Source organism: Bemisia tabaci, chromosome 1 (assembly GCF_918797505.1).
Source record: "Bemisia tabaci chromosome 1, PGI_BMITA_v3".
NCBI classification, from domain to species: domain Eukaryota; kingdom Metazoa; phylum Arthropoda; class Insecta; order Hemiptera; family Aleyrodidae; genus Bemisia; species Bemisia tabaci.
Genome location: NC_092793.1, coordinates 40,442,476 through 40,457,870, shown reverse-complemented (window position 1 = coordinate 40,457,870; position 15,395 = coordinate 40,442,476). Strand labels below are relative to the sequence as shown.

Here is a 15,395-nt window from a genome sequence, read left to right as displayed (position 1 = left end):
TTACCGATGCCACGAAGAAAGAAACCACCACAGGGAATGTAAAAGTTTGCAAGACTGCAGTAAATGCTGCAGACGGTGCAAACAAGAAGGCCACTTCGTGGTGAACTGTCGCAGGATCAGACGCAAAACAGTCAAAGGAACCAAAACAGCGAAGAGAGGGCCCAAACGATAGAGATCGATGACTGAACACCGTTTACAGTCAAACTTCATCCCCCCACGCAGGCAAACTCGTCAGTTCTCAGGACATACGTCAGACACCCTCGCTCGGTGGACCGACCCGACGAGGAACTACTTGGAGGAGGTCTGCAGGCTAAGAGGATGCTGAGATAGCCGCGGGGGGCTCAGCACTGCCAGGGACTGTAACCCCTATCTTTTTGAAATGCGAGTATCAGGTTGAAGTTATTAGACGTGACATCTGTTACACATTAGAGTATTACTCCGACAAAAGTCTTTTGTTTTGCTCACATAATGAAAAGTTCTATTAATGTACCATTTGTAAGACCATACAGGTCCCATTTCTTGGAACCCCGGACGGCAGAGATATCCTACCTCAATGGAGATGTTGCATATGTGAGGGATTGCGATTTAACCATTGATCCTTGTGTAAAAGTTCGCGAGAAACACGATGGTGCCACTGGTTTTCTCTGAAATCATCTCCCAAGCTCAAAAAAAGCTCTCAAAGTGAGGCCAAAATGGAGGGGATATCCCACCCTACCCTAAGAGTCCACCTCTACATCAAAACAAACTCTTTATGCAAAGACAGGGAGCAAATACATTAGCAGGGTTGCCACTTTATTTGAGGACTCCAAAAGTGAAAACACGGCAACCCTGATAATGTATTTGCTCCCTGTCTTTGCATGAAGAGTTTGTTTTGATGTAGAGGTGGACTCTTAGGGTAGGGTGGGATATTCCCTCCAGTTTGGCCTCACTTTGAGAGCTTTTTTTGAGCTTGGGAGAAGATTTCAGAGAAAACCAGTGGCACCATCGTGTGTCTCGCGAACTTTTACATAAGAATCAATGGTCAAACCGCAAATCCCTCACACATGCAACATCTATCTCCATTCCGCGCAGAATTTAACAAAACCACAGCTAGCACATGTATTATCGAGATGGACTCGATTAGGCTGAGCGATCAGGCCCAGTGTGGAGCTACACTCAAACTGAGAGGAAATGCCCCTGTTCGAGTACACAAAGGAAAGCCTAACCATGGAACCACGAATCTGATAATCTCGAATGTCAACAGATCAAAATACAGCAGGTTATTAATTGAACAGACTGCGGCGGAACAATCAGCGCTCCTAGTTTGTCTCTTGGAGCCAAACGAATTCTTTGGAAGAAGATAAAGGAGTGCTGGTGGAGCAACGGATGAGTCTGAGAAATGACTGGATGTGCTGATTAGAGGCATAATAACGACAGCGAAAAATGTGACAAACGGATGTACTCTCACGAAAATTGAAGACACACATGTACTTCTCTGTTACTTCCCGCCGAGCCTCAGTGACCATGAATTTCAAGGAAAACTAGAAAAAATTATGGAGGAAATTATGACTAGCAAGCTATCGAATTACGTCATAGCAGGAGACCTCAACGGACGATCTGAGAAATGGGGTGACAAGACATCAAACAAAAGAGGCGACATTCTATTAGAATGCATCTTGATGCTAGGACTTTACATATTGAATGAAGGTTCTACACCCACATTTATTGGAGGCAGAGGAGATTCGATACCGGACGTTGCCTTTGCGTCGCCCAGCGCGGCCTGTGCGGTTAAATGGGAGCGGATGGACGAATACGTGAGTGACCATGCTCCTGTGCTGCTCAGATTTGCGCAGAGAGACAAGAAAAAGGGAAAGCAGAAAACTCAGGAAGATCTAACACCTTACCAGAGAGTGAAGCTTACGAGAACTCAATTGGAAGAATTGAAAAAAGTAATTGCCAGAGATCAGCGTAAGCTTAGGACAGCCTTGGCCCCGCTAGAGGACTCAAGTATTGAAGAATGGGTTAATACGGTCACCAGATTTACATTAGATTGTATGTCAGAAATAGCACCTGTCAAAAAAGCCGGCAAAGCCAGAAATCCGAGCTGGAAGCCGAAGTTATGGTGGAATGACACTATAGCAGGACTCAGAAAAACTAGTTGCCAGCTCAGACGGAAATTGACAGCTGCTAGGAGAAGAGTCAATCCGGGTCCTGCAGAAGTGGATCTGATATGGCGAGAGTATGTTTCATCTACAGGCAAGCTTAACACAGAGATCAGACTAGCTAAAAAAGAAGCGTGGAAGAAACTGTTGGCAGAGCTCGATAATGATATTTGGGGAAATGGGTATAAGATAGCTAAAAATAACTTTGGGCAACTCATGGAACAGGTTCTGACGATTGAAGAACAATTGGAACAAGCAGACGAATTATTCCCGATCAGGCCGGTAACCGAATGGAAGTGTAAGCAAAAAGAAGGCCACTGTAAGGATATGGACCCGTCGTGTCCCCCTCCATCAGATTTTACTGAGGAAGAGCTTTTTACGGCGGTAAATTCAATGCGCTCTGGAAAGGCTCCAGGATTAGATGGTGTTCCGACGGAAGTTGTTAAAATCATGTACCGTGTACTTCCAGCAGAATTGTTAAAAATGTATAACAAAATTTTCCATGCCAAACGATTTCCCGAAAGCTGGAAGAAGGCTAGGCTTGCTTTATTTACTAAGCCCGGTAAACCAGGGAAATACAGGCCTCTCTGTGTGCTTGATGTCTACGGGAAAATTTACGAGAAATTGCTAGCAAACAGATTTGGAGAGACCATGCTGCCGTTGAGTGATAACCAGTACGGCTTCAGAAAAGGGAGGAGTACGGTTCAAGTGATCCAAAGAGTTTTCGACGCAGTACAACAGAATATAAAAAACGACAAAAGAAAAGGAAAAACATCGCTACTGTGGCTTTAGATGTTAAAAATGCATTCAACACTGTGTCATAGAGTGAAGTCACAGGGGCACTTAGAAAGAAGAAAGTTCCGGAGTATTACATTGAAATTATAGAAGACTACTTTACGGGAAAGGGTATCTCAGCGTCCGGAGTATGGAGGAAAATTTACTGTGGAGTAGCGCAGGGCTCCTGCCTATCCCCATTACTATGGGACATAGTATACGACCCCATTGTTGACAAAAAACCAAGACCAGGAGTTGAGAAAATCGAATACGCGGATGATCTTTCACAGTTGAGCAAGGCAGACAATAGAGTAGAACTAGCATGGAACTTGAATCGGGACTCTAACGAAATTGCGGAGGATCTAAAGAAGATAGACCTTGACCTGGCTCCCGAAAAAACAGAGGCCCTCCTCCTTCATTGCAAAACCAAAAAGGACAGACAAAAGAGTTTCAAGATTTGTGACTCCATTATAAAACCGGCGAAAGAATTAAACCATCTTAGTGTATGGCTGGATGAAAATCTCAAAATGGCTGCGCATACAAACAAGACATGTGAGAAAATAAAAAAAGCCTCGTGGAAAATGATACCGCTGACGGCACTCAAGGGAGGACCAAGATCATCAAGGAGGAAATATTATTTTAACCTGCTACTCTCCATATTGTTCTACGCCATCTCGGTTTGGGATCACGTGTTTCAGAAGAAAACAGTCAGAGAAAAAATTACAAAGACTCTTAGGCCGATGAAAATAAGGATCGCAATGGCATACAGGACGATTGGAAATGACGCTCTAGACGTTATCACGGGCATTGCCCCAGTACATCTGCTAGTAAGAGAAAGAATGGAAATGCAAACAACAAGAAAGGACAGGAAGACACTAAAGGAAGAGCTGCTGGACGCTTGGCAAAGCGAGTGGACAGAGTTAGGGAAGCAGGAAAACACAAAATGTAAATGGACCAGGAGAATAATAAAAGACATCAAGAGATGGCACGACCGCTCTTATGGAGAATTGCACTTTCAACTTACTCAGTTGCTCAGTGGACGTGGCGGATATGGAAGATATCTCTATAATATAGGGAAAATATCAGATGACAAGTGCTTACTGGGTGGAGGGCTACAGGACAACGCGGAGCACGCTTATTTCACGTGCAGTAAGATCATGGAGGAACGAGTTGCGCTGGAAGTGGAACTGGGAAGCATCCTTAACCCGGACAACCTAGTGGACATCATGCTTGAGAACAGAGAGAACTGGAAACGCATAAACAACTACGTGCAACACATTTTTGAAAAGCGAGCAAAGGAGTTTGAGGTACAAAAAAGTCAAGCGAACGAATGATACTACATTGAAAGTGTGCGTAAAACAGCGGACAATTTGTTTGTTATATTTTTGATGCCCCGACTAAGGGGCTCATTAAAAGGTAGCACTAGACTCCTGTGGGTGCTAAAGAGGCGTGTTGAGTATTGCCTATCATCTTTGTCCAATTCGTTGGGTCAAAATGATAGGCCATTTCGCGCAGGGGATCCTTCTCTGGATTTTGGGTATGGCGAACCCACGCACCCGAGCTGGCTGAATTACGCCTCTTTTCGTAGGTTAGCCACTCTTGAGATCCTGACAGGTATGGCAACGTCTGTCAGTATTGGTGCGTCAGGGACGGATTGTCGCCGGGTGGAGGCGTTCGCTCGGTGGGGATCCGTCCAGGGTCACAAGTCAGTAGTGGTAGCCTTGATGCTCAATATCCTGGCAGCCAGGGGTTTTTTGAGTGGTGTGTTCACCGACGCCTTTGCATACCCGCGAGAGGAACGATCGGGCTTGCCTCGTGTGGTCGGGATATCTCGCCGGGAGAACCACCAGTCCTTGTGACTGGGGGGGGGGGGGGGGGATGTGGAGGTTTTTAGTCGGAGTCCGAACCCACTCGCGCTAGGGTGGGACTTATTTTTTTAAATCGACAAAACCAAATGTTGCACGGTCTTAAATGGTTCTATGTGATAAAAAAACACGGTAGCCAAGAGGATTTTGAGAAAAAAAAATTTTAACCCGGCGCGCACAGAGCCTAAACATCGAGATTTTTCCGGTTTTTTTTGGCATTTTCGCCGTATATTTTTGATATTTTTGCCAGCAACACGGATTTGACGCTAGATGTCCAAAAATTGGTACAAACCTAGCACATACCTTGCAGATTAAGGGAAAATTTTTGTTTTTCTCCTAGGTCACTCTCAGTTCGCTTGGTAATGCCGAAACTTTCCGCTCGGCAGCTCTAAAAATCGAAATTTCGCCGTTTTTTAACGTATAATGAACTTTTTGAGCAACCTATAATGGTAGTAAAAATCCGAAAATTTGTGGAAAGCAAGTCCATACCATCAGTATGGAAGGGCAAATGTCAGAAAACTCCTACGTCTTTTACTTTCTGCCAAGCTATGCCCATAATGGTGGAAAACTTGTCAAAAATAGCTCAATTTTGACCGTTTTTTCGCGTTCGAAAATTTATTGGACACCCTGTAATGACAATGAAGGTCCGAAAATTTGTGGAAAGTAAGTTCATACCATCTGTATGAAATAAAAAATTTTACTTGGTTCATACGTCTTATATTCTTCGACCTGCGATACCCGAAATGGCAGCGAAAACGTCAAAAATACCTCAAAATGGCCGTTTTTTGATAATTTTTTGGAACACCTTGTAGTGGCAGTGGAGGTCCGAAAATTTGTGCAAAGTAAGTTCATACCCTCCGCAAGGGATAAAAAAATCTACTTGGTTCCTATGTCTTACATTCCTCGTTGTGCGGTGCCCGCAATCACTTCGAAAACGTCAAAAATACCTCAATTCGGCCGTTTCTTCAATGGCGAAATTTATTAGACACCCTGTAATGACACTGGAAGTTCGAAAATTGGGGAAAAACAAGTCCATAGCACCAGTATAAAAGGTCAAATTTCAAAAGGTCCATAGATGTTTGATTCTTGGTTGCACGGTGTCTTCAGATACACAAAAATCGTGAAAAATACCTCCATTTTGTCCGGTCTTTCGCTATTAAAATTTAATAGACACCCTGTAACGGCAACAGAGGTCGAAAAATTTGCTGAAAGTAAGATCATTCCATCTTCATGCAATAAAAAATTCTACTTCGTTCCTATGTTATGCATTCCTCGTTTTGCGGTGCCCGCAATGGCATCGGTAACGTCAAATATACCTGAATGCGGTCAATTTTTTTTACCGAATCATTTTTGCAGACACCCTGTACTGACAGCGGAGGTCCGAAACTATGTAAGAAGCTAGTGTTGAAAGAAAGGAATTGATAAATTTAGGTATTTTAGAAAATTTCGCCTCGCTTCAGGGCGTCTAGCGACAACAATTATAAATGTAAGGGTCTTTGAAAAATTGCCTTTCCTTTCAGATATATAAACAACGTATATTTACTTGGCACTTTTAAGAGTCGCTGATGTCATAACAGGGTGCGAAAAAAATTTCACACACGAAAAATTGGCCGAACTCAGATATATTTGACGTTTCCGATGCGATTGCGGGCACCGCACAACGAGGAATGCATGACATAGGAACGAAGTAGAATTTTTTATTGCATTAAGATGGAATAATCTTACTTTCAGCAAATTTTTCGACCTCGGATGCCGTTACAGGGTGTCTATTAAATTTTAATAGCGAAAGACCGGACAAAATGGAGGTATTTTTCACGATTTTTGTGTATCTGAAGACACCGTGCAACCAAGAATCAAACATCTATGGACCTTTTGAAATTTGACCTTTTATACTGGTGCTATGGACTTGTTTTTCCCCAATTTTCGAACTTCCAGTGTCATTACAGGGTGTCTAATAAATTTCGCCATTGAAGAAACGGCCGAATTGAGGTATTTTTGACGTTTTCGAAGTGATTGCGAGCACCGCACAACGAGGAATGTAAGACATAGGAACCAAGTAGATTTTTTTATCCCTTGCGGAGGGTATGAACTTACTTTGCACAAATTTTCGGACCTCCACTGCCACTACAAGGTGTTCCAAAAAATTATCAAAAAACGGCCATTTTGAGGTATTTTTGACGTTTTCGCTGCCATTTCGGGTATCGCAGGTCGAAGAATATAAGACGTATGAACCAAGTAAAATTTTTTATTTCATACAGATGGTATGAACTTACTTTCCACAAATTTTCGGACCTTCATTGTCATTACAGGGTGTCCAATAAATTTTCGAACGCGAAAAAAACGGTCAAAATTGAGCTATTTTTGACAAGTTTTCCACCATTATGGGCATAGCTTGGCAGAAAGTAAAAGACGTAGGAGTTTTCTGACATTTGCCCTTCCATACTGATGGTATGGACTTGCTTTCCACAAATTTTCGGATTTTTACTACCATTATAGGTTGCTCAAAAAGTTCATTATACGTTAAAAAACGGCGAAATTTCGATTTTTAGAGCTGCCGAGCGGAAAGTTTCGGCATTACCAAGCGAACTGAGAGTGACCTAGGAGAAAAACAAAAATTTTCCCTTAATCTGCAAGGTATGTGCTAGGTTTGTACCAATTTTTGGACATCTAGCGTCAAATCCGTGTTGCTGGCAAAAATATCAAAAATATACGGCGAAAATGCCAAAAAAACCGGAAAAATCTCGATGTTTAGGCTCTGTGCGCGCCGGGTTAAAATTTTTTTTTCTCAAAATCCTCTTGGCTACCGTGTTTTTTTATCACATGGAACCATTTAAGACCGTGCAACATTTGGTTTTGTCGATTTAAAAAAATAAGTCCCACCCTAACTCGCGCGCTGCTAACCATCGAGCATGCCTCAATCCCGTGTATGCGGGGTGCGCCCTCTCGAACCCCCTGTCAGCTGAATGCGGCTGTCGGGGGGTGGGACTGGCCGCCCGTTCCTGGCACATGCGAGCAGTAGTTGCCGGAACTCGGTTTTCTCCCCGCTTGCAGAGCAAAAAAAAAAAAAATTAAAATTCAAGATCGTCATAGTTTTGTACTAGTTTTGTACCCAAATGTACTGAAAAGAAAAAGTTTAGTACCCATCATGTAAAGTACGTAAACTTAAAACGCGGGAGGGGGGCTGGAGAAATTAAGCCCCCCCCCCCACCTCTCAAATTCTACTTTTTTTCCCGACAAACTTTTGTACTAATCCAGTACCAATAGGAGTTTATGAATGCAAGAAAGAGGTCAGAAGAGGTTACAGCTGATTCTTATGTATTTTTGGTCGCTGGATCTGGATTTGATGCTTCTCACCAAATCCGTCTTTAGGGTTTTACTGGAAAACCGCAACACTGCCAAAAATCACATTTTTGCGCGCTTTTCCGGGTATAAATAGCTTAATATTCGTCGGAACGGAAAATAAGTTATTAGCAAAGTTGTAGCCAAGTAAATTTCTCACAAATTTGAAAGGAACAAACTTTACGCTAGGACTTGACTTTGAGCCACCAGAGCCCGTGAAAGTATGAAATGGGCCTAAAATCACGTTTTCTCACGTTTTTCCAACCGTGACTCCCTTGGTTGACCTGTAATTGAAAAAGTTGAAAGTAATAAAGTTGTAGATAAATAACAGTTCTTAGATCAGGTTTATATTCTCCCTTAATTTCGCCTATTAAGTCTGTCAACATGAATTGGCACTCGTACGAGTTTAAAGCCAAATAATCAAAGACCTGTAGCATGGTGTAGCACTGTCCACCTGGCAAAATCTTGACACAGCAGCTGAGCACCCAGGATTTGTTGAATGGTACATAGAACGCAATGACCGATCCTGCATATTTAATGCAGTTACATTAAACACAATTACACGTCCATGCGATTGAACCTTTTTGTTATTTAATTGTAAATCTGCAGGAATCCTTTCACCACAATAAAAGCAACATCACTTAAATTCAAATTCTGGCTCATTGGAGCGCACTTGTCTCAGACTGACGGAACGTTCCTGAATTTTTGGCATCCGCTTCAAATGAGCAACGATTGATTTTTAATTCACATATTCTTTTTTATACTTATATTGCTCCATCACGCGTAGCGAGGGAGGTATTAGCTCGTGTTTTTTTTATCTTTTCTTCTTATACTTGCTCTCTGCAATGAGGGCAAGCCATTCTCTCCTACCAACACTGTTCTGGCCGTTTCAAGCGGCTTCTTACAAATGAAATACAAACTCATCACGGATTACCCAGCCCTGCGTTCTTTTGGTCATGTCGTGTTGTGCACGTGTGAATTCACTAGTTCCTTGAGTTTCCCACAAATTTTAATCATTTTTATGTCAGAATTTTTCGTTAATTCACGCGCAGTATCGATAACACAGCCCTGCGATTTTTTGGTCATGTCATGTTGCATGGCATGTCTTGATTGATTCTTACGTATTTTTTAGCGCTAAATTCGGGGATAATATCCAAAAAATTCCATCACGTCAGGATTTTTCACAAATTCAAAATTTTGGTTTTTAAGGGGAAAAAATTTCCAAAAAATTGATTTTTTTCCCCTTCAATTCGACTATTGATTTTGGTCTGTAATATACCTCTTAAGTATGAATTAACCATTGCTTGTCAAAAGAATGCCTCAAAGAGTGATACTTGTCCGCATTTCATCAAATTTTATGCATTTTTAGGTAATTTTTATCCCCAAAAAAATTGTTTTCCTGTCAAAAATTTTTAAAAATACGACTCTAAACAAATTTATTCCCCCTTAATTTACTTTCGCCAGTACCCACTGATCACCAGAAACAGTAAACACAAGTCTCTAGAATATTGTGAAGAGGGAGGCGGCGCCAAGATGTCCTGAGAGCTCCACGCGGCTCGCGGCTTCTTCCCGCCGCGCCGCTGCACCATGTTTCCGGTTCCGTCAGGATTTTCCACAAATTCAAAATTTTGGTTTTTTAGGGGAGAAAATTTCCAAAAAATTGATTTTTTTCCCCTTCAATTCGACTATTGATTTTGGTCTGTAATATATCTGCTAAGTATGAATTAACCATTGCTCGTCAAAAGAATGCCTCAAAGAGTGATACTTGTCCGCATTTCATCAAATTTTATGCATTTTTAGGTAATTTTTATCCCCAAAAAAATTGTTTTCCTGTCAAAAATTTTTAAAAATACGACTCTAAACAAATTTATTCCCCCTTAATTTACTTTCGTCAGTACCCACTGATCACCAGAAACAGTAAACACAAGTCTCTAGAATATTGTGAAGAGGGAGGCGGCGCCAAGATGTCCTGAGAGCTCCACGCGGCTCGCGGCTTCTTCCCGCCGCGCCGCTGCACCATGTTGCAGGTTCCAACTCATCTGAGTCTCACACACTTTTTTGATAGCTAGACGTATTTTCGCAAGTTTCAACTTGTCTAGCATTCTATCATGTGTTCAGTGGGATTTTATCCTGACTTATCAATGCTAAAAAAGCAGACAAAACGGTTGTATGCCCGAGATTCGGTTCTTTCTTGTGCCGAAAATTCGTAATTTCGGCCAAATGGCTTCCACAGGGTGCAAAAAGTCACCAGATGTGTTTTAGCACATCTGTGGTGAGCTGATGGTGCAAAATTAGTGACGTGATATTACAGAATTTTTGAGGAAACCCGCGACGCGGCGGCGCGCGGCGAGAAGAAGCCGCAAGCCTTGTGGAGCTCTAATGACATCTTGGTGCCGCTCCCCTCTTCACAATATTCTAGAAACTTGCGTTTACTGTTTTTGGTGATCAGTGGGTACTGACGAAAGTAAATTGAGGGGGAATAAATTTGTTTAGAGTCACATTTTTAAAAATTTTGACAGAAAAACAATTTTTTGGGGATAAAAATAACCTAAAAATGCATAAAATTTGATGAAATGCGGACAAGTATCACTCTTTGAGGCATTCTTTTGACAAGCAATGGTTTATTCATACTTAGCAGATATATTACAGACCAAAATCAATAGTCGAATTGAAGAAAAAAAAATTCAATTTTTTGGAAATTTTTTCCCCTAAAAAACCAAAATTTTGAATTTGTGAAAAATCCTGACGTGATGGAATTTTTTGGATATTATCCCCGAATTTAGCGCTAAAAAATACGTAAGAATCAATCATGACATGCCATGCAACATGACATGACCAAAAAATCGCAGGGCTGCGTTATCGATACAGTGCGTGAATTAACGAAAAATTCAGACATAAAAATGATTGAAATTAGTGAAAAACTCAAGGAACTAGTGAATTCACATGTGCACTTGAGCTTGAGACGAAATATGATGAAAAACAGAGATTCGGCCTAAGACTGAAAAATAGGAAACGACCAGTCTCAGATTCCCAGTGTCACATTTTTCGACATAATACCTTCAAAAATGCATATTAGCAGAGGCTAACCAAAATATCAGGGAGTTAGATTTTGCATGATGTACAATGAAGGTTTTCACCCCTTCCAGCCGCCCTCTTCCTCCCCCGATCATTGCTGCCTTTTCACTTTTCACTCATCGCGTCCGCCACAACCTGTTAAAACATGCCCACTCCTCTACCTCCGATTGTATTGCAGCAGTCCGCGAGGTTTCAAAGAGGGCTTATGCAAGAAACCACATCTGTTTCGGCCTAATCAAAGAGCTATGGTCAAGACTGAGGATGATATGTATACCTCTCGGCTCAAAGTTGGAGAAGAGCAAAAAATTCGATGTGTGCTGATTTGATTTGCGTCCTTGTGTACACAGATTTCATCCTTCATGCAATGCTGCAGATTCATTCGTCAAAGTTGCGAGCAGAATAAAAGCTCTGTAACAAGTTGTAAAAGAGATACGCGGATCATATATACATGTCTGTCATGATAAGCCAATATTTTCCAATATATACTACTAATATCATCGCAATCGAGCAGAAAATCAACGAAATTGGCTTCCGCAAGGGATTTCTTGCACTTTGGCGCGCTCTAGCAACCAAAAAATGAACCATAACAAGAAAATTGCGCGTTGAAATTTGTTCAAAATTAGATTATCTACAACTTCATTTCTTTCAGCTATTTCTATTAGAGGTCAATTAAGGGAGTCACGGCTGGAAAAACGCGAGAAAACGTGATTTTCGGCCGATATCACTTTCGCGGGCTCTGGTGGCTTAAATTTAAGTCCTAGCATAAAGTTTGTCCTTTCAAATTTGTCACAAGTTTACTTGGCTACAACTTTGCTAATAACTAATTTTCCGTTCCGATGAATATTAAGCTATTTATTCCCAGAAAAGCGCGTAAAAACTTAATTTTTGGTAGTTTTACGGCTTTTCCGGAAAACGCACAAGACGGATTAGGTGAGAAGCATCAAATTTGGATTCAGCGACCAAAAATACATAAGGATCAGCTGTAACCTCATCTGACCTCTTTCTTGCATTCATACCCCCCTTTTGAGATCTAGTGGTACTGGAATATACTAGCTTTGTACCGAAATGTACCGTTCAAAACAAGTTTTGTACCATCACGAAAGGGGAGCTACCCCGCCCCCACTCAATAGTGGGGGGCTGGGGAAATATTTTCGAATAAACGGACTTACGTACTCAAAACCCTCAGAATGTGCACTAAGAGTTTTGTACCGAGATGTACCGTCGAAAAAACCGCACTTTTTTTACCCTAAGGCCTCCCCAGGGGGGTCCCCCCAGCCGTGGCCCCGGCCCCCTGCCCGTGGCAGTATTGAAAGGACCGTTTCTGTGCCCCATGTGATCAAATCAGAATGTTTCTTTACTCCTCATAATATTACTAGTTTTGTACTGAAATGTACCGTTCAAAAAAAGTTTAGTACCCTCACGATAAGGGGGCTACGGGGGGGGGGGGGTCAAAAGGGGGGAGGGGAGAAATATTCTCGAAAAAACGGACCTAGGTACTCGAAAACCCTCGGAATATATACTAAGAGTTTTGTACCGAAAAGTACCGTCGGTTCTACTACACTATTATACTATCTCTATACTATAAGCTCCGAGACCTCCTGATTTTGCATAACGCCAGCGTTCTACTGGGCCGATTTTCATGATTTTTAAGGCTATCAACGGGCAACTGTCTCTAGATTAGCCCGTTCTGTTCAGTTCAGACCTAATTTTTGGCTGCAAAATAATGGGCTAAACATGGTTCCTTAGCCCGAAATAGCAGATAATTCGCGTTTATCAATCATTTCAAAATCAAGCTTTTCTAATTTTGAAGCCTGATATAGCTGAAAATCCATGTAGTAGGGCGGATAAGCGTAACAATTTTTAAAAATTTTAAAAAGTTCGCGTGATGAGGCAAGTGAGGGATCATTTCTACTGTGATTTTGGTCGTAGATTTCATTTATGAAGTCATAAAAGCCCTCAAGTCAAAGGGATTGCTCCAAATGCGAAGATGGCGGCCAGATTTGAAAGGCAAGAGGGTGAATTTTTGAAATGTTTACGTGACATCCCTGGTAAAAGTGAATCAACCTGACGTCAGGCTATGTTTCATAAACTACCCTGAGTCAGACTGATATCAGCCTGAATTAGTCTGGCCGCCATCTTCGCATTTGGAGCAATCCCTTTGACTTGAGGGCTTTTATGACTTCATAAAATAATGAAATCTACGACCAGAATTACATAGGAATTGACACCTCACATGACACTGTATGCGTATTTTAAAAAAAATCGAACTCCCAGAGGCCTTATTATGGCCGCCATTTTGAAATTTAGGCAATTTGGGGGGTATTCCGGCATCAAACCGTGGTAAACTTTTGGTATGTTGTTCAATAGGACCTACTGAAGATGTTTGCATAGGAAAAGTTTGTTAAGCAATTTGTTCCGGGTCAACCCTCTTTTTTTCGGATTTCTCCTTGACAAACCCCCCTAAAACCCGAAAGTCGTGGATTTAAGGAAATGAATTTTGGGCAATATGCACGAATAGCTATCTACTGGCACTTGATCGACTAAAAATGTACAGGGTATACATTTACGAGCCATAAAAACAGCCTAACTTGACTTTTTTAGCGCCTTGACCCGACATTCCCACCAAAAAAGCGAAAAATCGCATTTTCTAAAAAACGGCCAAACTACAGATTTCGCGGTTTGTTGGTCCTCAATCAGTAGGCCTTCTAGTTGACATTTCCGCAAAAAAATTGCGGGTGGTATATTGACCGCATTAAAAGTGTTTAAAACGTACCGTGGCGCCGTGATATGTAGGCAAAAAGTCAATTTTGCCCCTAAAAATCGAGCTTGTTGGGCCACACGGCTCCTGAGACTCGAAGGTGAATTTTGAACACTGTTAGAGAAGCAGACTGAAAGTAGGCAGATAAAGTAAAAGGAAGATGTTCTCACCAGCAGTTTTCATCAAAAAATCTAAAGATGGTAAAATGTTTTCTCTTTGAAGAAAAAAAATCACTAAAAGGGTCAAAGAAAAATTTGTGATCCAGTGGCCAGGATGTGGAGAGTTAGTGAGCATGACTTCTTTAGCCCACCACCGAACAGTGAATACAAGTGGCCGCACACGCCAGTCAATATAACCTAGCAAGTATAGAAGCTCCGACATGTAAATTGCTGCTCTGGAATCATAAGAGGTTCTCGCATTTATTATTTTGTAATGAGCAGGAAAAAACTCAGCTGACACATAGCACAAAATTACATGTAGTTCGCACACCCATAATTCTATGAAAAAGGATGCGAAAAGTTATATAACACAAAGATGCATCCACATTGAGCAACAAATATATAACACAATTTTAACAATGTTGTGCACCTTGTGCACTTAAAATGAAATTTCCCCATTTGCTCTGGAATCAACGAAGAACAGAGCCGGATTTATGAGGAGGGGGGGGGGGGCATGGTGCCATGGCACCGGGCATGTTTGGAGGCGGCAAACGATATATATATATATCAGGGTGAAAATTGGCATAATATTATAAATGCATAACAATCATTAAGAGCAAATAAGCCAAATAATGTTGTACTACAGCAATAAAACCAGGGAATTTTTTTAAAAAACCTCAAGATTTTATTGTTAACAAGGTGGAACTTACATGTACATACATATAGAGAGAGAGAGAGAAAAAGAGGAGTTTGTGTTTCGTGCTTGCCTTTAACGTGTCGCAAAAATGCAATTCCCCCTCCTTAAATATTTGTTTGCAACACTTTCCTGCACAGAGGATCTGTTGCACTCGGGAGGAATTTGGAGAGTAATGAGTCAATCTTCTGTAAATTTTCACGAAAAAACGGTTGGTGTGGTTAAAAACACTCTTAGTTTGATATTAAAGCTGCAAAAGCTAAATAAAGTTCAAAGTTCCAACAAAGGCCTCTCATTGGTCGGCTACGTCAAAACCAGTATATGTTTATTTCCCGCCGTTTCGATGCACCTGTGTTTCCCCATGAGGAATCACGCCATGAGGCGTTTCTCAAAAACAAGTTTAGGTCAATTTGTAACCTACTTTACCGAATTTTCTTGCAGATATCAGTTCCTCACATCCTCTACTTTACAACTACATCAACGAATGTGTTAAAATCGCATCATATTAAAGTTTAATATTTCTAAGGAAGTCCCAAAAGTGCGGTTATGTCTCCTTTCAGGGCTTTTTGCGGGTTTTGCCGACTGGCGACT

At 41.5% G+C, this 15,395-nt stretch overlaps 1 protein-coding gene across 1 annotated transcript in view; it reads right to left on the bottom strand.

Annotated features, from left to right (window-relative positions):
* Positions 1 to 15,395, bottom strand: part of LOC109038402 (poly(A) RNA polymerase, mitochondrial) — a gene marked incomplete at its 5' end in the record, with an annotated part of 53,066 nt that overhangs the window by 12,994 nt on the left and 24,677 nt on the right. The window contains 1 exon segment of the mRNA XM_072301007.1: positions 14,123 to 14,346. Coding sequence (XP_072157108.1) covers positions 14,123 to 14,346 — 224 coding nt within the window.